This window comes from Ostrea edulis, chromosome 5, assembly GCF_947568905.1.
Source record: "Ostrea edulis chromosome 5, xbOstEdul1.1, whole genome shotgun sequence".
Lineage (NCBI taxonomy): Eukaryota > Metazoa > Mollusca > Bivalvia > Ostreida > Ostreidae > Ostrea > Ostrea edulis.
In genome coordinates, this window is record NC_079168.1 from 3,860,507 (window position 1) to 3,885,991 (window position 25,485).

General features: G+C 35.1%; 1 protein-coding gene across 3 annotated transcripts; it reads right to left on the reverse strand.

The window, feature by feature from the left end:
- Window positions 1–175: 175 nt before the first annotated feature.
- On the reverse strand, window positions 176–25,152 carry LOC125651433 (symplekin-like). 3 transcript variants are annotated; one of them, XM_056167040.1, is made up of 33 exons: window positions 24,908–25,152; window positions 23,600–23,668; window positions 23,442–23,495; window positions 22,995–23,068; window positions 22,383–22,509; window positions 21,240–21,346; window positions 20,748–20,811; window positions 20,158–20,315; window positions 19,636–19,733; window positions 18,577–18,731; window positions 18,245–18,337; window positions 15,651–15,818; window positions 14,701–14,859; window positions 14,406–14,484; window positions 11,761–11,822; window positions 11,345–11,468; window positions 11,164–11,250; window positions 10,847–11,048; window positions 10,671–10,752; window positions 9,532–9,714; window positions 8,962–9,034; window positions 8,622–8,718; window positions 8,356–8,425; window positions 7,017–7,125; window positions 6,764–6,864; window positions 6,214–6,400; window positions 5,326–5,513; window positions 4,015–4,191; window positions 3,512–3,754; window positions 2,846–2,995; window positions 2,592–2,699; window positions 1,530–1,591; window positions 347–478 (listed from the first exon to the last, which is right to left on the reverse strand). In XM_056167040.1, exons 1-32 carry the CDS (start codon window positions 24,995–24,997, stop codon window positions 1,559–1,561), a joined length of 3,771 nt encoding a protein of 1,256 aa, XP_056023015.1. In that variant the 5' UTR covers window positions 24,998–25,152; the 3' UTR covers window positions 347–478; window positions 1,530–1,558. The 3 variants fall into 3 exon arrangements, with proteins under 3 accessions (XP_048735970.2, XP_056023015.1, XP_048735971.2); XM_048880014.2 differs by lacking the exon at window positions 1,530–1,591 and adding an exon at window positions 1,795–1,810; XM_048880013.2 differs by lacking the exon at window positions 1,530–1,591 and having other exon boundaries at window positions 176–478.
- Window positions 25,153–25,485: the final 333 nt, after the last annotated feature.

The following is a 25,485-nucleotide window of genomic DNA, read 5'->3' on the forward strand; positions in this document are numbered from 1 at the left end:
CCTGTGTAATTGCTACAGCTCATTTTCTATTAATGAAGCTACTTTTAAAAACATACTCTTGTTCTGTGTTGTTGCAAAACTGCATTGTTTGGTGGGGTATTTAACCAAAATTTGCCCTATTTCTTGTTTTCATTTTCCATCATCACAATTTTTTCAAAGTAATGTAACAAGTGAAGTCTGTTATAAGATTGCCTTTATTTTCACATGTGATATTTTCTAGATCACAAATTTAAAAAGTTTCAGTCAAGCTTAAACAGTAATAACTACAGAAAATACACTGTACTTTAAAAAAAATTCTTCACATATTTAACAATGCCTTTATGCAAATCCAGCATTAAAAGACTTATTTCCGAGACCTTGTACTTCTTCTGGGTCGAGTCTCGACCTCAGATGACCTTGACCCCGATGACCTGGATTCCGATGTCTTCGATCTGGTCCTTGTAGTCTTTGCAGAGGTAGCGCCTGCTGATTCTTGTGACTGAAATTAACAACACCACAGTTTTAGACAATAAAAGTAATTACTTATACGAAACATGCATGTATTAATACAACTACGATGCATGATAATTAGATACAATCTCATAGGACATAAATGCCCCACCAAACGATACAGTTTTGCATCAACACAGAACAGGAACACATTTTTCAAATTAATATCAAAGTAGCTTCGTTAAGAAAGAACGAGCTGGACAAAAAACAGCTGTAGACACGAAGTTAGACAGAATTCAAATCTACTGTAGATACATAACAAATTCTCGTAATTACAGCTTCTGTGATCAATATTTGTTGTTTTTTTTACTGCACTGAATTCAGAATTAATTAATCCATTCCCATATAAATAAATTGTTAATAATTCATGATAATAACACAAACCACTGGTTGAGGTAGGACATCAATTTGACTTGTACTAAATATTATTCATCAAACAACCAAAAAATAACACTCAGCAATAGACACATGTACAAAACTAGCATTCTAAGATGAACTACTGGAGTAAGTTTACTTCATGAAGCAATTTTTCTACTGACTTAATTCACCATGCCAATAAAGAGAACGATACAGTCCACAAATCAACAACCACAGCATGCATACAACTCATCAGCTTCACATGCACCACAGATTAAAGTGTGCACAGTTAATGGACAATTTGTTAAAACTGACCTAATTAAAGTAAACTTAATCAAACCACACAGAAAATGCACAATCAACATCCTCAGCATGCATGACACCTGTAAGTCGATTAAGCAGAAAATATACATCCCATTTAGCATTTCTAGCATGCATAAAACTTGTTAATTACAAAGATACAAGTAAGTTTTATTATGATATCCTTCCCTCCAATCTAATTAAAATCAAATCCTGTGACCTGCCAACTTCGTTTGTGTGTGTGTGGTGAACTGAGCCAAGGGAACAAGGATCTTATTTTTAGTTAGACTGGTGCCATTTGGGGTGTAGAAAAAAATTAGCAAACCAAGAAAGGTCAAGGTCACAAAGAAGATCAAAGCCAAACATGCCGAGCATGGTCTCACCAAGATCAGGAATCTCATGATGGCCTCTTCTATAGTATCTTTAGAAATGAGCTCAACACAAGCTGCGACGGACAGGTGAAGAAAAGCAACAAGACAGACATGACCAATACTATACATCTACATGTCAAATAGGGGCAATATAAAATATATCTGTAGACATGCAATCATATTTCAACAAACATACAAAGGCTTTGCCCCCTTTTTCAACCATCACCATTCGGAAAGAATCTTTGTGATTTGAATAAACTTCAAACAACCTTCTTACCTTGCTAGAATTTAATCTAAATAATTGTAAACATTATAAGAATAATTTAATAAACTTCTCAAAACCGAAGGCAATCCAATAAAAACAGTTTACTGTTGTCTAATGTTGATATATGAGTTACAGAAGCTGACGACATGTCTACTGTTGATATACGAGTTACAGAACCTGACGACATGTCTAATGTTGATATATGAGTCACAAAAACTGACGACGTACAGGTGTCTAATGTTGATATACATGTATGAGTTACAAAAACTGATGACATGTCTAATGTTGATATATGAGTTACAGAAGCTGACGACGTACAGGTGTCTAATGTTGATATATGAGTTACAGAAACTGACGACATGTCTACTGTTGATATATGAGTTACAGAAACTGACGACATGTCTACTGTTGATATATGAGTTACAGAAACTGACGACATGTCTAATGTTGATATATGAGTCACAAAAACTGATGATGTAAAGGTGTCTAATGTTGATATATGAGTTACAAAAACTGATGATGTGTCTAATGTTGATATATGAGTTACAGAAACTGACGACATGTCTACTGTTGATATATGAGTTACAGAAGCTGACGACATGTCTACTGTTGATATATGAGTTACAGAAACTGACGACATGTCTAATGTTGATATATGAGTTACAGAAACTGACATGTCTAATGTTGATATATGAGTTACAGAAGCTGACGACATGTCTAATATTGATATACGAGTTACAGAAGCTGACGACGTACAGGTGTCTAATGTATACAGATGTCTATTGTTGATATATGAGTGGGGGACATACCTTATCGGCCTGCAGGTCACTGGTGACAGATGTGTCCATGGCCTCCTCTGCGATAGCGAGGGCATCCTCAGGGGAGTCCATCTCATCCATGTCAGCCTCAGCTTTATCCTACAGAAAATTTACAGTGTTAGAAAGAGTGCAAATGACCAAGATATCCTGTATTATTGAAGGTCGGTTTACAAAATGCCAGTAATCTCAAGGGATAAATTAACTAACGCTCACGCAAATCTTATTAGAACATTGGATTTGCTGACCTCTGTTGACCTCTTTTTAGTCAATCTTTTCCTGGATGGTGTTTCCTTCCTTTCACTCTCTGATAACGCCCTGCCCTGTGACTCCCGTCGCTCTCTGTTTTCCGTTACCTGTCTGGTCAGGTCTTCCGCTTCAGGGGGCTCTTGCTTCACCTAAACAATATAGAAACTACATGTTGAGGTCATACTCAAAATGAAATTGATGATACCTCATTTTCAATCATCAAGATAATTTTGCTAAAAGGCAACATTCTAATTTCGTAATGACCGTTTTCATTGAACATACACTGTACACATGTAAATTTTCATTGGTGTCCTTGTTGAGCAAAATTAGGAAATAAAGTAATCAATGATTCAGAAGTTAATTTTATCTCCATGAAGGAATACAGAATATATGTCCAAAAAATATTTGCATATGTACTAAAAAATGATTTTAGAGGGTGCAGGGGGCAAGAAATTTTATTTAATGACACGCAGAGTATTTCTTTGCCTTTACAGTTAAGAGTTGAAAAAAAGGCTGTTAATCAAATTCTACCAAACCAGTGCACATGTGGCAAAGTAGTAATGAAAAACCAAGCCATCGATATAAAATCATTAACAATTCATACACATGGAGGAATTTTGTTATTGCAGTAAATCGTTGAATGTATTCAATTATAGCATATTCACCTGAACTAAGACTGAGCTAATAGTCTGAATGGATTGGACCGTCTGTATGGACTGCGTCTCCATGGGAACAGGGTTGTTTTCGACCTTCACTGCAGTAACTTGTGGTGCTGAGGGTGTCAGGACCGTGGGAGTAAGCGGAGTGGGGACAGGCGTGGCTGGCACAACTTCCAACTGCGACAGGGTGGGGGTCAAATCGGGCGGGCTCTCCAGCACCGCAATCACGGACTTGGGTAAGTGGGCTTTCTGAAATTTCAAGAGAGTTTGATAAGATACTTCTCGTCAAGCTTGCATGAAGATAGAAGTGAAATAAAAATTGATGACAACCATTCTGAGTTGTGAGAAATTATTTAAGTAATCTACATCCTTGTAAAAAATCTATTTTACTTATATTTTAGAATAGTATGAAATAAGATACAGCCTGGCAATATCTATTAAATCCATAACAACTACACATATGTAATAAGGGCTTAATATGTCCCCAGATACACAGAGTAGGAAATAACCTGATTCGGAGCGAAGGAGTTGACATGATTCAGCAGAGGCTCCCGGAGGTCCGGACAGCTCTCAAACACACTCTTTAGCTGGGCGGACTTCAGCTGTAGTAAAACTGCAAAGGATTGGGGCTTCATCTTCTGACAACAGCGGATAAATCCTTCCCAAACTTTCTTATTCCTCCATACCTACAGAACAGGATAGTAATGAGGTCTCCATGATATTCAGCCCAGTGTCATGGAGGCCGCAGTGTTTAAAACCATGACCTCTTGAACAATATTACTGAATTAACATCTTGAGATAGAAAAACAGACTGACAATGTGAATCCCACATAATGTAGACATTTAGCAAAGTCAATCCCACATAATGCAGAGATATTGAGCAAAGTCAATCCCACATAATGCACAGACATTAAGAAAAGTCGATCCCACATAATGCAGAGACGTTGTGTACATATGGGATCAATATTCCATGTACAGTATACAGTTAAAGTATATTATTGAGAGAGTCAGCTAAGATTTCAGGTCCCCGACAGTAAGCCTGTTTCCTGAGGTATAGTCGAGGCAGAGAGGAAGCCTGTTTCCTGAGGTGAAGTCAAGAGAAATGGGCTTGCTCTAGGTTAACTGGAATCTTGCTGACTCCCTCAATGATAGACTTCAACTGTTTAATTATACCAATACAAACACTAAAACCAAAATAAAACTTAATACAATCAATAGGGCTACTTCCCATGATTATTGTCGTTTGCTACCATAACTGGTTCTTATACAGGGACCAATTGATTTGTGATGCTATTCCATTTTATGAATATTCATGATTCCATTCGGAACTTATCAGAACATTCCATAAGATAAAAGGAAGCTGCTACATGTAAGTGTTCCGAATAGGTGTGTATCAGTTCATCAAAATTGTCACACTTTTTGAAGGGAACCATTCATTTTACAGTGATTTACGAAGAATCAGCAAAATTTGTCAACTTACATTGTGGAAAATCAGTAGAGGCATAACAATACTTAATAATGTCAGCAAGTAATTTTAATGATGCTAATTCCTTAAAACCACCCACATTTTAACAAATGTAATAGATTACTTCAAATACTTTTCTTAAAGTAATTAAATACTCTTCAATTAATACTTAAAATTCATTCTTGTAAGATCCCTATCACACAGAATTTGTACATGCAAACAAGATTTCAGTTTACGATACCTAACAGCTTGTCGCGCGTGTCTTACAAATAACTTGAATGAAGTTTTATCAACCATCAATTGCCCCACCACTTGAACGGAGTGGCAAAGAATTGACTGCAGTAAGGAGGGGTACCTCTTTAGAAATGAGCCTCTGCAGGATGTTCAGGATGAATCCCATCAGTCTGGGATACATTGACAGAGACTGGAGGACTGTCCTCATGAAGAGCGTGGGCAGAGGTTCCTGTTCCATCAGCGTCTTCATCACCACAGCCAGGACCTCCTGTGTGTAGATGTTCTTCTCACTAAAGCACAGATTGGTGGCTGGAAAACAAACAAGCTAGTACTCTGTATGGTTACATGTATATATTAACATTTCCGATGTTTTTGCCTTCGATATCTACAAATTGAAATGATAGCCATTTCCTCATAAATGTGAATGATGTGCTTATGAATCTTGATAAATATAGTAAGACTATTCTAATGAATAGGAATATTCAGACAGAAATGACCAAAACTGTAAATATAAAACATAGATTTAATTTTTGAAAATATGAGAGTAAGAATTTTAACAGCAACGCTTCACGCCAGCATAGTTTTCATGACACGCGTTAATGATGTATGCTGGCCTAAAGCGTCAAAGTTCATGCCCTCATATATTTTCAAAATTTAAACTTATTTCTTACACGTATTCACTTAATTCAATTCAATTTATTTATTGACATCAAAATGTTGGCATACAGTCAAAATAACAAAACAAATGACATAAACCAAAATGAAAAAAAAAATTATGGCATAATGACTATAGCATATATAAAAGTTGATTATAGAGACCTAGCTCTGCTATAATCATTTTGGGTTAAAAAAGAAATACGGTATATTTGATTACAGGAGAGGGAAAACCAATCAGTTGTGGATGTATTTCTCGGTCAGAACAACTACACTGTACATAAGACATATATTTTTTTTACATTTATTTATTTTTTTTCTGGAGGGATTTGAAAGTTAGAGAGCATTAACACACCTTTGATGATTGTTTTCATGTCACACTTGGCTGGGTCTATGTTGTGCAGCGCTATTAACAGATCCACTGGGGTGAGAGGAGATGTGTAATTAGCGTCGCTATGACCACCCAGCAGACGGTTGAATACTTCCTTGACAACAATGGGGTTCAACTTGATCAGTTTTGGCAAGGCTTGTATAACTTCATCCTGAACAAAACAACAAAGAAACAAATTGTAAACATACATCTTTCATGAAATGAAAAGCATTTTTAGAGTATAAATAGTATATCAATGAGATCTCTTTCAGATTATTTTTGAAGACTTCTAACCCTGTTCTCTAGAGCATACTTAAACTATGATACTAAAAATATTCAACAGAACGTCAATTTTCAAATACTGTAACAATGATAGCCAGTTTTTTTCGGTTTACCTTGAAACAGATTTTCTCAGGTTACCTTTGAGAACACAATGATAACCAGATTTTCTTGGTTTACCTTTGAGAACACAATGATAACCAGTTTTTCTCGGTTTACCTTTGAGAGTATTGAGAACTAGATTTTCTAGGTTTACCTTTGAGAGTCCTGTGAGAACAGGTATCAGGAATCTGACATCTGGCACGCGTTTATGATAGAGGTCACGAACTCTCTCCACCAGCTCAGGGGATGGAGAAGCTGGAAACATGAAAAAAAATCAGAAATGTCACCATATTGTACAAACCCTATCTGAATTACACATCCCATTCAAAGCTTATCTTTCATTAACTAAGTCTTTCTTCACTTCATTGTTGCAGAGATATTTTGCTTCATTTTTAACATGTACGTACCTTTATCAGTGAGGATGTGGATGACTCGAGTGACCAATGTTTCTGCTCCTTTAGGACAGCTTTCCACTAGTGTCAACAGTTCTGGTGACTTCATTCCCATTCCCTTCACCTACAAACATCAATGCATCAATAAAGACAAACTCAAGAGTCTTTTACACTTTCCATCAATGCATGATTTAAATACATGCTCAGAATTTTCATGCTTTCAATTTTTGAAAATAACTCCTTTAAAACATATTTATAAAAAGGATTTCCTCTCCATCAAACCCAGCAATGATTATTCTGATTTTCTCCTGTTTTAAGTGATCAGCACCAAAAGTCACATACAGAGTATAAGTATCACAGAAACTTCTTTACAGAGCTCTCTGGCATATCCAGCAAGAGACCCAGACCTTAATGGTCACCCAAGTATTACAGCCCATACAGCTTCAATATGGAGTCCTTTGTGCACATGTTTATGATCTTTCAAAATATGCATACAATTCCTATTCATTTACAGAAGAAGGAATATGGAAGTTTAAAGCATATAAGTAATTTTCACTATATGGCCATATTGCCCACCCTAGGGCCTGAACCCCTGACCCAAAAGCCACCAATTTCACAATTTTGATAGAGGGCTTCATGGACATCATATCCATGCATTTAGTGTGGGAGTAGAGAAGAAGATTTTTGAAAATATACCATTTTAGCATATTCAGCCCTGCCCATGAGGCCCCAGTGTGGTAAGGCAATAAATTTCACAACTTATATTCCTCTTATCCTAAAGATGCTTCACAGCAAAAATGGAAACAATTTGCCTGGTTGTTTTAAAGAAGTTAAAAATGTGAAAAATTTAATGGACGACGAAAGACGATGGACGAAGACTAACGGCAATAGATCCGAGTGACTCAGGTGACCTAAAAATCAAAGACTGATCATTTTATGAGTCCCCCCAAGATTTGTTCTGTATGCATACTCAATGATGTGTACTTACGGCATTTTTCTGACATACACTGTAACAATGACACATCCTCACGAGATTCTCTAACATAACAAGGACAATTGTACTCACGAGATTCTCTAACACAACAATGACACATATGTCTATTTACGGGATTCTCTAACAATGACACATGTACTTACAGGATTCTCTAACAATGACACATGTACCTACGGGATTCTCTAACAATGACACATGTACTTACGGGATTCTCTAACAATGACACATGTACTTACGGGATTCTCTAACAATGACACATGTACTTACGTGATTCTGTAACAATGACACATGTACTTACGGGATTCTCTAACAATGACACATGTACTTATGTGATTCTCTAACAATGACACATGTACTTACGGGATTCTCTAGCGCCCTGAGGATGATTCTCTTAATGTCTGCTCCAGCAGAGGTGTACACCATGGCTAATCTAAAATACCAAGAAAAATTCAACACATTCGTCTCGTCAAAATACAAACCACTCACACAGATTTCTCTAATAAAAGTGAACGTTCATCCAAAGGAAATTATGCAACTGATTATATGTGTCAATTAACATAATTTATTTTCAGCGAGCTATATTAACGAGAAGAAGACTGTTAGTATCCATGTTACTGTCGACTTACTGGTGGATGAGCTTGTGATTGTTAGGTAGCAGGCCGAGGTACAGGAACAGACACATCTTAATGGTGTCCTCAGTCCACATTTGTAAAGCAGGATCATCTAGCAGTACAAAACATACATTGTATACACGTACAGAAATCTATGTAGTTTTATCAGTACATGTCTCATATAATTGTCTTTTGTGCTTGATACTGCGAACAAAACATGAGTTGTTTGAATAATAAAAGTTTTTACTAGCCAGCAAACAAGTGGAGTTGTTCCATTTCGAATTGACCAAACAAATTGAAATGCATACTTGACCTACTATTGTTAAGTTCTAACAATTTATATTGCAACACTTACTTTTACTTTTGCCTAACATTTCTGTTGGTGGTTTTGTTAACAAAAGATTCTTCAACATCTTTGAGGCATATTGCTGCAAAGTCAAAACAAGAATTGTATGTTTGAATTTAGTCAGCATGAAAAAAAATCTCCACACACTGAAATGCAGATCACATTATCTAACTGTAACTGAGCACCACAATGCAAAACATCCAACAGGACTTGTTTATAAAACTCGACATTGAACCCCGTGTGTTTTATAGGAGTGTTGCACACTCGCATACAGACTTCACATTACCACATCCCTTAATACTGTTGTGAGGTGTTAACAATCAACATCAGAGCCTACATTGCCATAAGAAAAATAACTCTCAAATGAAGCCATTCAAACACAATAATATTCTACATCAAATTCTACAGAGAGGCCCTATCCAGGTCAATTAAAGGTACATCATTTTTATATGTCTCTGATATTGACCATTCTTGCCATCTACAATAAAGGCAACAATTTGATGAGTCCTTGACTGTATACTTCGTTATTGACCCCAATGTAGGACTGACATGACCCCAATATTTGCTTTAAGGACCCACCTCTATATAGGGTCTGATGTGTCCCTTCTCATACAGCTGTTTACTGCAGCGGATGGCCGTGGCCCTGACATCTGGCATGTCATGATGACAGGACATCAGTAGGACCTCCAGGTACCGCAGTCGGTGGGCGGGTCTCGTGAGGATCAGCTGACGTAGAGTGTTAATCCCACTCTCCACTCGCTCCTACAACAGTCATAAAAACCAGAACTTTACAAATCTATAATAATTTCAGGGAAGAGAAGTTTTACATAATTTTTGTTTGATTGTGAGGCCAGTCGTAGATTTAATGAGGTTAGCAAATGAAATGTGATAAATGTAATTATTCAGAGAGCCTAGATCTGCATTCCATGCTTTCTGAAAACGAAAAGCCTCATAAAATGTGACTTTTCAGTCAGTTGAAAGAAAATGATGGGAAATCCACGCTTACTTGACATCAATCATTGAAATAGGTCACGGTATGATAGTGGTTCATAGCTTCACAACCGCTAGGTCCCGGGATCGATCCCTAATCCCGGTGACTACACTAAATTTGTATCTTTCTTTCGAGATTACCATTATGCTTACAGTGCATGTTAAGTTTGATCAGACTTTCCACTGAAGAATACAAGCAAGAACACCAAATACCGAACCCTTAATGAATGTATGGTGACTAGATTCAAATCATTTGTAATCAAAGTATGGGTGCACAAAATCAAACACAAATCAACTGATATCTTAATGTCAAATCCAACAGGAAGAAAAACTAGAAAAATATTAAACCTCCTAAATAGTTTAGAATTGCTAACATTCTTTATGCTGTATACATACAATGTAAATTAAAATGTATGTACATTATACAGAATGTTTGCAGTGAGTTTATTTCTTAGATGAGAGAGAAAGTTCAAGACACTTAATTCTGAAATTCAGCATATCAGCATTCAGGTACTTTTCGATCATAATTCTCTCAGATTTAAAAGGTATGGTTGCAACAAAATTTTTAATAACAATTTGCAGAGACTAATAGGCAGACAGAAAAGTGGATTCCTATGTATAGTATACACACCAGAAATGTACCACCAAATGAAGGTCTAAAGACAGCAACATCTCTTAATGAATAACAAAGTTATTTGTAAGTTTAGAGATATCTGTTCTACACGTACCTTGTCAGTACAATATTTCTTCAGGATCTGAATTGCATTGTCTGTGATAGCTGGAGCCTCCAAAATCAAACGATGAAAAAATCTGAAGAAAATCAGAGATTTTCAATAATAATCCATGACTTTTGAATAATTTCCAAAATTTCCAGGTGATTATCATTGCTTTCTACGAAACATACCCTTCTTTGGTGCCGAGTTCTGTCCGATCCAACAGGCCCGACAGAAGCCTGGTCAGACATTCGTCGTAACTTGCCAAGGATGACCGCTCGTTTCGCAGATTGGATGCACAGAATCCCTGACAGTTTGCATACTCTTGATACAACCATGCAAATGCTAGATCCGCCCGATTACGAAGATCGTCAAATATATACTCCAGTAACACTGCAACAAATATAAGGAATAGGCGATTATGATTTTGAATTCAAAATCCAACCCATGAATAAAATTGGGATAAAAGTGTGTAATTTTAAATTAATTCTCCACAAAATGCTCTTACAATTTTTCAGTTCTCCTCCAAACTGTGATACCAAACTCGTGAGCAACTTGGTTCTGGCTGAAAGGGCATTTCCTAAAGATGCACTCTCTGAAAAAGAAAGAAAATATGCCCACAATGACTAAATCAAACATGATAAGCAAGCATGTGCATGACAATGTCCTGTAAATCAAACCAAACTTACTCTCAGCCTCTAAAATTCTCTTCACTGAGGCAATGGTCATTTCATCCAGCTTGTCCCTGTCCATGTCTGTGGTTACAGATGAAAGCTTGAACTGCTTGATTCCTGTCCTCACGGAACGGATTTGCTAAAACAACAGAAACATTGTATACAGAAACATTTTTACTGTAGATTAATATTCAATGACTTCCAAAATTGAGAAGTCGTTTTAAAACTGCTGTGCATATAAAATTTATAAAAACCATAACATACATAAAACTATGTAAAATTGATTTAGACAAGAAATTGATAAAATTATTTTGGAAAAAAAGGTTGAAGTTTTACTTATCATAATTGAATACTGTTACTCCCGGAAGACCCCCCCCCCCCCCCCCAAAAAAAAAAACAACCCCATATTCAAATAAACATTTGACACTCACGGGAGCTGCTGGAACGTTGGCCATCTTGGAGGATGAGGCTGCCAGCGGCTCAGTCAGACCACCTAAACAAAACAAGAATAATATAGAAACAAAGTATAGCTAAATAAAGAACAATTAAACAAAGAAAATGTGTGTTAACATACCAGTAGATACATGTACAAGTTACAGTACCCGCAACGTTATTCTTGACATGATAAACGATAGAACAGGATACACGCACGATAGGATAGGATACACGCACGATACGATAGGATACACGCACGATACGATAGGATACACGATAAACCTGATAAACGCAAAACCTGATAAACGATCTTCACGATAGACCTGATAAACGCAAAACACGATAAACGATCTTCACGATAAACGGAAAACCTGATAGAAATGTTGTAAATTTAGAAACGGTTTAGACGGAACGAAATTTTGATACCTACAACATAATTACATTATGTTTACATTATGTTGATAATGATATTGAAGGATTTCAATGTTCATTATATACCTACATTACGGACAAAGTGGATTTCTTGTTTCCCGCGTTCTCGCGATGGGAAAAAATCTAACGCAGTATTCTATAGGTAACTCAGGAAAACCGCGTTCTCATCGCGGGATGACTATCAGCTACCTGTCCCCGTTGCGGTAACATTTGTTTAAAACATTGATCGGTTTTGTACCATATAATTTCTTTAATCCACGGTTGTACGTTTTTTTTTGTTTTTTTTTTAATGCCATCACAGCTAAAATTTAAAAAAAATAATGAAATATATACGGCATTGAATTCATTATTTGATATCTATATGAATTTTATCAGCCAATGATTCTAAAACTTATATTGTCACCTAATGTTTAATATATAGATTATACAGGGAATTAACTAAATGTAATATAATGTAGTGATATCATGCTTCAGTAGCTCTCTTATGCTAATGTATATTACCTTGAGTATGAAATAAAACCAAGTAATATTGTGCGTGTAGCGAGGAGGGGGTTATTTTGCATCAAGCTCTTAAGTTCACGGCTCATTCAACATCTCAAGTTATTTTCATAACGACCGCTTTAAAAAAAATCAACCGCACTACACCTGTTAGATATTTTTACACTATGATTGATAATTGATAGTCATAAGTAATTGGAATATATTTATTTGAATTGATATTTTGTTAACAAAACATAAATATACTGTTTAAAAAACATAAACAAAACCCGGCTTGTTTTAAATTCGCAATTTTGAAACGCTTAGTGTGTAAAAAAATTCAAATAATCATCAAAACCAACATAAATTTCCAGTATCTACACGTACGAGTATTGGTACATGTGTACATGTACAAGGTATATAAAAAAACAACAACGATGACAGCGGAATCGTGCCCAGTTGAGCAGAATTTTGGGGGATGCAACACCCTTGCACCCTTTTAAAACTTAATCTTCTAAATGTGTGAAATACAATGTCCCTGAGAATGTTAGCTGTCAAAACACGGGTGATACACAAAATCAGATATAAGGACGCGCACAAGTTCAGCAGTTGCTATATAAGTAGCATACACGTGGAAAAAAAAATTGGAAGAAAAAGAACCATTATTAAAATATACATGTATGTGATAAACAATGTAATTTACTGATTTTTCCTTTCAAATCGGAACTCCCTATTTTTCTGTTAGTGTTAATTACAAATAACTGTTTCTAGACAAACAAATGTTTATGAACTTCAGAAGGAGCTTTAAGATTTACTGTGCTCGGTTTACTGTCCTACTTTCCAGACTACTTAGAATTAAATTGTGATAAATTTTCACTCTCTCTCTGGACAGACAAATAGCTCTTCTTCTGCCTTAAAATCGACAACTTTATGTTCTCCTTCAAATATACCGTCTTTCCTTGATTCCTAAAAATAGCTTCTTTAACAAAACGAATAAAGGTTTCGGAAAGTATCGTACTTTTTCATTAGATTTTATATACGATCCCGATAGCTTCCAAAGCTACACGATAAACGATTTTCACGATAAACGGAAAACCTGATACACGCAAAACACGATAGAAAACGGAAAACCTGATACACGATAGGATAGGATACACGCACGATACGATAGGATACATGCACGATACGATAGGATACACGCACGATAGAGCACGATAGGAATGTCAAGAATAACGTTGCGGGTACTGTATAGCCACACTAAGTCATTTCACAAATCATCATCACAGCCACTTTTCCCATAACTTTGCTTTGTGTCTAAGGGCAGTACCTGATCTTAAACGTTAGAGATTCTACAATTTCTTCTCTACTATTACTTCATACCTACAACAGTCTGCATTATAACTATTCACTAACTACAACAGTCTGCATTATAACTATTCACTAACTACAACAGTCTGGATTAAAACTATTCCATACCTACAAAAGACTGGATTATAACTATTCCCTACCTACAAAAGTCTGGGTTATAACTATTCCCTACCTACAACAGTGTGGATTATAACGATTCACTAACTACAACAGTCTGCATTATAACTATTCCTTACCTACAACAGTCTGGATTAAAACTATTCCATACCTACGACAGACTGGATTATAACTATTCCATACCTACGACAGACTGGATTATAACTATTCCCTACCTACAACAGTCTGGATTATAACTATTCCATACCTACGACAGTCTGGATAACCTGTTTGGGAGATGTAGGCTGGTACTCCGGAGATGCTCCCCCATCCTCTTCGGAAGCCTCCTGTTAAAATAAACTTTCGTCAAAACCTGTATTCCAGTTTATACATTACATTGCACATATATGTCAGACTGTTTTTATAACAAACTGTCATGGACAAATATACCCATGTATCAATGGTCATTTCCACATTTAAGCATATGTAGTAAAACTTTACAAGATATTGAATATTAATTGCTTTTAGTCCTAGATGATTTGTTTGAACCACAATTATTCTACCTCTAGCTGGACCTCTGCAATACCCTTTCCCATTCCTGCTGTGGTCAGTTGATTGGCCAGAAGTCTACCCATGTGTTTGATCTGTCCCTCAGTCCCTGCTGCAGCAATAGGGGTGTACGTCGCTTGAAAGTGGGGAGGAAGTTGGTCTGGCAACATTACCTGCAGTGGGCAGTATGTTTTTTTGATAAGCAAACAGTAGTATCATGGTTCTCTACATTACAAAAACAGCAGGGAAACTTGAAGCAAGACTTCAAAAAGAAGTAGTGCATTAAATAGAATGTGAAAATAGCATGTAAGTTGTCATATAGCAACCAATTGTGAATATTCAAGTAAATAGAATGTGAAAATAGCATGTAAGCTGTCACATAGCAACCAAATGTGAATATGTAAGCTGGATACATGCACTGTCTGTCTATGCTTGCACTATAAGGAATAAGTGGTAGCAAAAGGCTTACAGAACACAACACTAACCTCTGTCACTTTGTTTTTACAAACACACACAGAAATCTCATAAACTGTAGACCTCTTTCATAATTTGCCACAACCCTCCCCCTCCCAAAAAAACCCAAACAAACTATGTCATAATTTGGCCTGACTAAACTCTACACAATTTGTGCCTGCATATTGAATTTAAAAATTACTCTATAAATATGTCTTTAAGTTTAATGACAATGACCTATCTCTCTGTAAAAACTAAAATTCAGACGCTTATGTGACTTCACAAGGACCCCTTATTTGAACATGATTCAACACTACTTAGATGAGATTGTAGGCCAAGTTTATTAAAAATTAAAAACTGTTTTGAAAAAGAAACTGAAAATCTGAAAAGTAAAAGGACACAGACAAGCTTTGATCATAAAAGTTTTTGTTTCATGTCAGCATTAGATAGTGTATGACTAAATAATGAAATACAGACAGAATGAATCCTGATATTTAAACAGAAAACATACCATGCTGATGAGGACAAGATCTGCGACATTCTGCGGATTCAGACGGGGGATGATGTCCTCTGCTGTGATGTCTACTGCTGTCTGTCTCTGTTTTAATGTGGCAGGAGCTTTAACTTTAGAACGGTCCACAAAAGGTGTCATCCCAGCATCATCGTCATCCAACTCCATCTAAAACATAGTCATTATCATCATCACCCAACTCCATGTAAAACATAGTCAACATCATCATCACCCAACTCATCTAAAACATAGTCAACATCATCATCACCCAACTCCATGTAAAACATAGTCATTATCATCATCACCCAACTCCATGTAAAACATAGTCATTATCATCATCACCCAACTCCATGTAAAACATAGTCATTATCATCATCACCCAACTCATCTAAAACATAGTCAACATCATCATCACCCAACTCCCTGTAAAACATAGTCATTATCATCATCACCCAACTCCATTTAAAACATAGTCAACATCATCATCACCCAACTCATCTAAAACATAGTCATTATCATCATCACCCAACTCATCTAAAACATAGTCATTATCATCATCACCCAACTCCATGTAAAACATAGTCATTATCATCATCACCCAACTCCATCTAAAACATAGTCATTATCATCATCACCCAACTCCATGTAAAACATAGTCAACATCATCATCACCCAACTCATCTAAAACATAGTCAACATCATCATCACCCAACTCATCTAAAACATAGTCATTATCATCATCACCCAACTCCATGTAAAACATAGTCAACATCATCATCACCCAACTCATCTAAAACATAGTCAACATCATCATCACCCAACTCCATGTAAAACATAGTCATTATCATCATCACCCAACTCCATGTAAAACATAGTCATTATCATCATCACCCAACTCCATGTAAAACATAGTCATTATCATCATCACCCAACTCATCTAAAACATAGTCAACATCATCATCACCCAACTCCCTGTAAAACATAGTCATTATCATCATCACCCAACTCCATTTAAAACATAGTCAACATCATCATCACCCAACTCATCTAAAACATAGTCATTATCATCATCACCCAACTCATCTAAAACATAGTCATTATCATCATCACCCAACTCCATGTAAAACATAGTCATTATCATCATCACCCAACTCCATCTAAAACATAGTCATTATCATCATCACCCAACTCCATGTAAAACATAGTCAACATCATCATCACCCAACTCATCTAAAACATAGTCATTATCATCATCACCCAACTCCATGTAAAACATAGTCAACATCATCATCACCCAACTCCATGTAAAACATAGTCATTATCACCATCACCCAACTCCATGTAAAACATAGTCATTATCATCATCACCCAACTCCATGTAAAACATAGTCATTATCATCATCACCCAACTCCATGTAAAACATAGTCATTATCATCATCACCCAACTCCCTGTAAAACATAGTCAACATCATCATCACCCAACTCCATGTAAAACATAGTCATTATCATCATCACCCAACTCCATGTAAAACATAGTCATTATCATCATCACCCAACTCCATGTAAAACATAGTCATTATCATCATCACCCAACTCCATGTAAAACATAGTCATTATCATCATCACCCAACTCATCTAAAACATAGTCAACATCATCATCACCCAACTCATCTAAAACATAGTCATTATCATCATCACCCAACTCCATGTAAAACATAGTCATTATCATCATCACCCAACTCATCTAAAACATAGTCAATATCATTGTCATCACCTTTGAAAATTTCCACCACAAAATTTGGTTTTAGAATATGTAGGTTGACAAAATATAAATCTAGGGTACATTTGTCTGTTTTAATACCTTAACTTTAATCATGTTAAAAAAAATGAATGAATTTGACGAATTTCTCCTTCATATGCCATAAAAGGGTTCACAAAACTGTCCTAATTCTAGCTGGTTCACCGATTACAAAGGTGAAATCCAAAACAGTTAGATGATAAATTGCATTTAAAGCTACCATAGAAAATCATAATCAATTTAGTTACCATAGACACACATATTACGTGCCGTTAAGTGGTCATTTTAGCGAGAATCAAATTTTGCGATTTGTCCATAAATTATGGGTATATCTATTTAGCATGAGCTAATTTTAGCGACTTTATAATTCCAAGAAAGATGGCTATTACCTCCAATATGGAATAAATTGTTAGCGATATTCCATTTTAGAGATCACAACACTGTCGCTAATAATGCCAAAATTAAATTCTTGCTAAAAATTCTACTTATACAGTATTTTGGTCTGGTCACCAATAAAATCAAACTAAAAACTAACCACATTAATTGTATACATTTCATTTCATTAAATTTCATAGGTATTAAATTTTGTGGATTCTTTCTTTCTTTCTTCAATTTATGGCCCACAAAAACAACAAAAATTGGTGTTCAATAAAAATGATGAAACAGCCTTATCTCATAATTTACATATAAAGAGCAAGTGTGATTCAAATACATTTTATTCTGGAGGATTATATGATCTGACATCTTCCAGCAGATTAAATACTACAAGGAATGTCTTCTGGAAGACAGGATTACCTCTGCTTCAATCTTGGCTTTCTTTGTGGACCCCCCAGGTTCCTCTGCTTTCCTCTTCCTACTCTCGTCAATCTTTGGCATGTTCTTCATTACCTTCAAACAACACATTTAGTACGTTAGACCCTACATCAATCTTTGGCATGCTCTTCATTTACATTAGAGATTACATTTCCCTCAATTTATTATCGTCATTTCATGAATTATGCAGGTCTATAAAATATTTTTCACATTCAAGCATAATGACATTTTTCTTCAATTTTCGAACTCATGTTAAATTGGTTCACAAATAAATAAAGACTTTGACAACATTTCGGTGTATTTTTCTGCATTACCTCTGAGTTTGTGGCCCCTAAGTCCGTAAGAAGAGTAGTAATCTGCGTGATATAATCCACAGATGCCTTGTGTTTCAGTAGCGACAACATATGCATCTTCATATTTTTACGGACGCTGCTCACTTGAGACTTTGCCAGGGTGGGTGGTAGATTCACTAATGCAAAAAATAAATAAATATCATTTTTTAAGCCAGTCATGAAATTCTAAATGCAGATTACCAAGAGAGGCCCATGGGCCACTCATTTAAGCAGTTGCATTTTCTGATGTGAAAATTTATTTCACTATTACACATGTGACCTCTCCAACCCTCCAGGGTCTCAATGTGAACAAACACCAATCTGCATTGCACAGGGATGCTTGTTCATCAGTTTGACACAATGTAGAGTTTCTAGATAATTATGATGCACTGGAGGCAGAGATGGACAGAGATAAGAATTTGAATAAATCAATCTCCAAATGGATCATTACCTTAGTAAAAAATAACAATAATGACATGCACCTGTATAAAACAAAGAAAACCCACCTCAATTTTAGTATTATTTCATGCATTTTTCTATGTATTTATTGTTCTTTGTTTTAGTTTGTTTTACATGTAAAGCGCTTTAGGGTAATTGTCTTTTAGATAAAGTGCTATATAAATGTATAATATCAATATATTCTGTTCTTAAATTTGAAAAAAGACACTGACATACTTAAATGAATAATTCTTGAAAATTGCTAGTGAATTCCTCATTTTGCTAGTAGATTTGATCTAACACAAGCTAAATTGTGCTTGTGGTAAGAAAAAAACCCAATAACTCTTCGGTATTCTATCCCGCTGAGGTAAAGCTTGGCCAAAGAACCAGATAACTAACTTATGTGCCCATTAACAGCAATTAAAATCTGAAATGTACTTATCTCCATAACTTATGTAGTACTTAGCTTTACAATATATCATATAGTCTCAAAAGACTGCACAACTTTACAACATACCCTGTAGAGTCTCAAAAGACTGCACAACTTTACAACATACATGTACCCTGTAGAGTTTCAAAAGATTGCACAACTTTACAACATACCCTGTAGAGTTTCAAAAGACTGCACAACTTTTCCAAAGAAGAATGGCCTCTGTTTGGCAATGGTGGTCAAGCTTCCCATGACTGTCATTAAATTTATACTGAAAGAAAAATCAAGTACATATGTTATATTTGTCAAGTATGCATGTAACTTATACATGTATACATTTCTGCAAGAAAACCTGCGAAAAAATGTATGCTAGCTGGTTGGAATCACTACCTGGATATGTGAGATGAACCTTGGAATTACTTACCTGGATATGTGAGGTGACACTTGGAACTACTTACCTGGATATGTGAGATGAACCTTGGAATTACTTACCTGGATATGTGAGGTGACACTTGGAACTACTTACCTGGATATGTGAGGTGACACTTGGAATTATTTACCTGGATATGTGAGGTGACACTTTGCATTACTTGTCTGGATATTTGAGGCGATGTTTGAAATTACACCTGGATATGTGAGGCAACACTTGAAATTACTTACCTGGATATGTAAAGGTGATGCTTGGAATTATTTACCTGGATATGTGAGGCGATGCTTGGAACTGTAGGAGTGTGTCAAACATTTGTTTTCCCTGCTCCTCCAGACGCTTCAGTTTCAGGATCTTGTTATCTTCTGGAACAATTTCCAATGTTACATCAGCTTCAGGCTTGGAAGATTTTGGCATCTCAGATTCCTACAAAAAAAAAAATAAAAATCATGGTTCTAGGTGAGACGGTTAAGTTTTTCAAAAGTGGGTCAAACTCCAAGGTGAAGGTCATGAGCTCAAATATTTTGGTACTAAAAGAAAGTCTTGTCACAAGGAGTACACATGTGAAAGCCCTAGCAACATGTATTGAAAAGTTATGGCCAAGGTTAAAGTTTTAGTGGACAAACTCTGCCACAAATTCTTTTCATCCAAAGAATCGGTCACCCTTTAAAAGAAAACACGAAACCTTAGCCGATAGATTTATGTAGTTTGAATGTAAATCAGAGATTAGTTATCGGACTTTAATTTGATACATTTGAGATGTCAGACTTTGGATCAGGGTTTGGTTATCATGTTGTAATTAACGATTACAGGTTAATGGCCGACATGCACTCTTTGCTGTAGATAGATGACACTTACTGCTGTTTTCCGGGATAATACTAGGATGACTCCCTCCATGAACTTGACGACATGAGTTCTTATTCTACAATCATGTAAATAATGTATCAAGTATAGGTAATATAAATTTTAACACTTTAAGCTGCATAGTTAAGTTAATATCTTGACATCATTTTTTTTTTTAAATATCTTTTCCAATCTACATGTATGTAATTTTTCTGGTGATGATGTACATGTATGTTGTTTAGGTTTATACATTAATTGTAAACAGTTTTCACGAAATCATCTTGATGAATGTGACATTATGTGTCCATTTAAAGTATCATTTTTCTGGCTGCTTTAAAAATAAGAAATTACAAAAATAACAAATTAAGGACTCTATAAATTCTATTCTATCTCATGCTTTTGAAGTAATACATGTACATCATTCACATGTAATGGCAAAACAATCCCATCATGAGCCAGGGAAATCCCCCTGAGGGGAAATCCCTAATCCAAGTGTACACATCTTACCCATCATTTTCCGAGTCTATCAGCTCAAACATTCTGTTCTTTAGCGACTTCATTGTCTCCCACACAAACGACCTCTCCTCCGTTATAGTTTTTGCCTTAGCTAGCCACTACAACAACAATTAAAATAGGCCTAAGTTTGACACAAAGTACATGTACTTTAACAATTTGCACATAATCTCAGTACAAAGAAAATTTAACATTCCATAGAACAAATAAACTACATATGCATGTTTAGAGGAGAAATCAATAGATTCTCCATGTTTTAAACCATACTACAGTAAATTGTGTTATAGCAAACATGCATATAGCAAATTCATACTTATTGTGAAGTGATAACTATTTCCCTATGAGAGTAAAATAACCAAATTTCATTGGATATAATGAATACTGGTTATCATGAACTGTATTTCGCTAGCCTTGGAGGTTGACTATAACTGTGGTTTACTGTATTTGTCACTAGAATGACACATTCTGATTGGCTAGCAAACTGGAAGTAAATAACCATACCAACAAATGAAGCCAGGAGTAAAAAAAAATTTCCTCACTATAGATATTTCCATATGCAAATACTTATATTTTGACATCACAGTCAAAGGCCTGTTACATCGGTTAGATATAGTGGAAATAAATTCCCAACACCATTCATTATTTAAATAAGGCAGGAAAATATTCACTATTAGGATTACACTGTATGTAGGAGATAAATTTATCACTGAGATTACAAAGGAATAAAATTTATAATTTAGATTAAATAGGAAATAAATAATGACTTGTAGAATTGTAGGAGGGACAGAATTACTTGTTTTTAAAAGAAATGTGGGATACAGTGACTTACCTTTATAATGACTGTGTAGACTTGTGGGAGATACAGTGACTTACCTTTATATTGACTGTGTAGACTTGTGGGAGAGACAGTGATTTACCTTTATAATGACTGTGTAGACTTGTGGGAGAGACAGTGATTCACCTTTATAATGACTGTGTAGACTTGTGGGAGAGACAGTGATTTACCTTTATAATGACTGTGTAGACTTGTGGGAGAGACAGTGATTTACCTTTATAATGACTGTGTAGACTTGTGGGGGAGACAGTGATTTACCTTTATAATGACTGTGTAGACTTGTGGGAGAGACAGTGATTTACCTTTATAATGACTTTGTAGACTTGTGGGAGAGACAGAATGACTTTCTTCTGTACGTTGACACTGTCATCTTGTAGCAGAATCTGGAGACAAGGCAGCATCTTGTTTAACAACTCTGGATCTTTTTTGCTACAAAGAGACAAATCAGCAGTGATGAAGGTGTTATCTGAATGCCCATCACACACAACTTACTAAGCACTACACACAATACAGAACTCATTTCAATACCATGTATGTAACATTGACAAATAGAAAAATATAAGTAAATATAATTAATATTTGTGTCAACTCACCTGAAATAAATGTAAAATAATGCATGTTATTGTAACAGACTGTAAAATAATGCATGTTATTGTACCGGACTGTGTAAAATAATGCATGTTATTGTACCGGACTGTGTAAAATAATGCATGTTATTGTAACTGACTGTAAAATAATTAATATACACTATGTTAGTCAATAAAATGTTGAAAAATTGGAAATGCAATTTGTTATTTCTCAAACTACTTTTGTTGAGTAATGATAATTCAATAATCATAGAATCAAAATGATGTAAATTCTCCTCTAAAGTAATTAACTCTGTGTTTAACATGGAAAACACTGGGGCTACTTACCACGCTTCCTCCATGAATGTGATGACGTACTTCTTCACTTCAGCAGATCGGTCGCTTTGAAATGCAAGCATTTCCTATAACAATAATTTCAAAAACAATTACTATTCATTATTAAGAATCTAAAATAAAAAACAAACAAAAATTAACACATGTATAAAATAAATATCTAAAAGAAACAAGTAAAATTCAATTCTATATAATAATCTTTCATATTCTAATTTCAGAAATATATACATAATGAATCTCACTTATTCTAATTTCAGTAATATATACATAATGAATCTCACTTATTCTAATTTCAGTAATATATACATAATGAATCTCACTTATTCTAATTTCAGCAATATATACATAATGAATCTCACTTATTCTAATTTCAGTAATATATACATAATGAATCTCACTTATTCTAATTTCAGCAATATATACATAATGAATCTCACTTACATCTAAGAAGTTGTCTAATAATGTTGGATCTTTATGAATTATTAATTCCTGGACCTGTAAACATTCATTATTAGAAGCATCATCTCCATAAACAAATTCACTCTCATCATAACACAATCATTGCATTGTTTCATCAACTAAAATGACACTACATGTACCTGTCTTAGAATGTTGATTTTCTGTGTATCCTTCTGCACGAGTGAAGCTTGATTAACAAGTTCTACCACCTGAAAATTATATCAAACAAGGTTAAATCCTGGTACATATACTAATTCTAAAAATAAATAACCAATTATCATTATTACAAATAATTCCATCACATATTATATATACATTTATGAAAGCCAAGTGTGATTTTAGCATGAATTCCGTATCTGTAACATAAGATTATATAGACTGACCTCATAAACAATAATACAACAAAAAATCTTCTTTTTGTATGTGTAATTCATAGATATGAACCAATTTGTGCCACAGGCACTCATCAAAAATATTGGAACAGTATCAGCTTACTTTTTCAACTCATCACATGATTTGTGCATTATACTGTTCAAATACTGTATGATTATGTATCTATTTTATGTAATGATTGATTTGCATTGCTTATGTTGTGTTGACACCAACAGACAAATCAAGTTTAATTGAATAAATTGTAAGTGCAAAAAGGTGATGTTTAGAACACTGTTGCTCAATAACAAGTGCTGCATCCCCAGTTTTTCTTTTTAATTTCCCGATTCTCCATCAATGTAGAAATCAAAAGTACACTTCCCTAAAAATTGTCATTACTCCAAATCTCAGGTGCGAACCACTTTTAACTTAGAATTACAGTAATCACACAGGTCTTTGTTTCAAATATATAGGTTTTTCTTTTCTTTAAAAAAAAAACAAAAAAACGGTTATTATTCATGCATAAACTTTCACTCAGTTACATTTGATCAAGATTAGTTATTCCTAATAGTTATTAGGAATCCTATTTTCCATTTGATAAGGGTCATTTTATTGGACCCAATTTAGGGAGATTAATGGCCCTGATCATTCATGATTCATCAGTACTAGTAAATTCAATTTTCCCTGATCTTTTTATCATTCCACCTAATGTAGTAGTTCTCGTCTAAATTGCAGTGCTGAACATCGAGTATGCGAGCTGACATTGCAGGTGTGTTATACTGGCTGGGTACAAAATCTCCTACCTATCGCTTTATCACTTAGTTTGTGAATTAACATCAATCTATGCAGTATTGAATAATACATAGGTATTGAATCTCTGTGTGTATATACACCCACACACAAGCCCTACACACATATCACCGAATATAGTAAACAAAACATATCATGCAAAAAAGTTGCAGAGGGTTGTTAACATTATGGGGATGATAAAACTTTTAGAATACATTATTGTTTAATTTCCTCCATTATGGGGACTTTGATAGTAATAGTAGACTACAGTCAGTGGTATAATGGTTTACCTTGTCGTATGTAGATACAGACGCCGTGTGCGTATTTTCCTCATCCATGAAGAACTGCGCCGCAGTAGATCTTCTGCTTTCTTCTGTCATTGTGCTGTGATAATTTACAAAACAACGTGATTAACGTATTACGATATCATTTCCAATATTCGGTTATATATCAATTTGCAATGATAATCCATGAAAAAATGAAAAGAACTTTCCGCTCCGACGGAAGTTGAATTTACATTACAATAACGATCCCGATAGTAATTCATTCTTAGTCGATCCCGATGGGAAAGAAAGAAAACGGAAGGCAGAAAGAAAAATCTTTTAAATTAATACGATCTTAGATAAATCTGCTAAATTCTAAACTCGTTGTTGTAGCAGAGAATCCCCGGTAATACGATCTTAGATAAATCTGCTAAATTCTAAACTCGTTGTTGTAGCAGAGATCCCCGGTAATACGATCTTAGATAAATCTGCTAAATTCTAAACTCGTTGTTGTAGCAGAGAATCCCCGGTAATTTTTTCCATGGGTTAAAGTTTCCTGTTTCCGTGGTTTAGAGTTTTTCATGCACAAAATCAGTAGACCTATC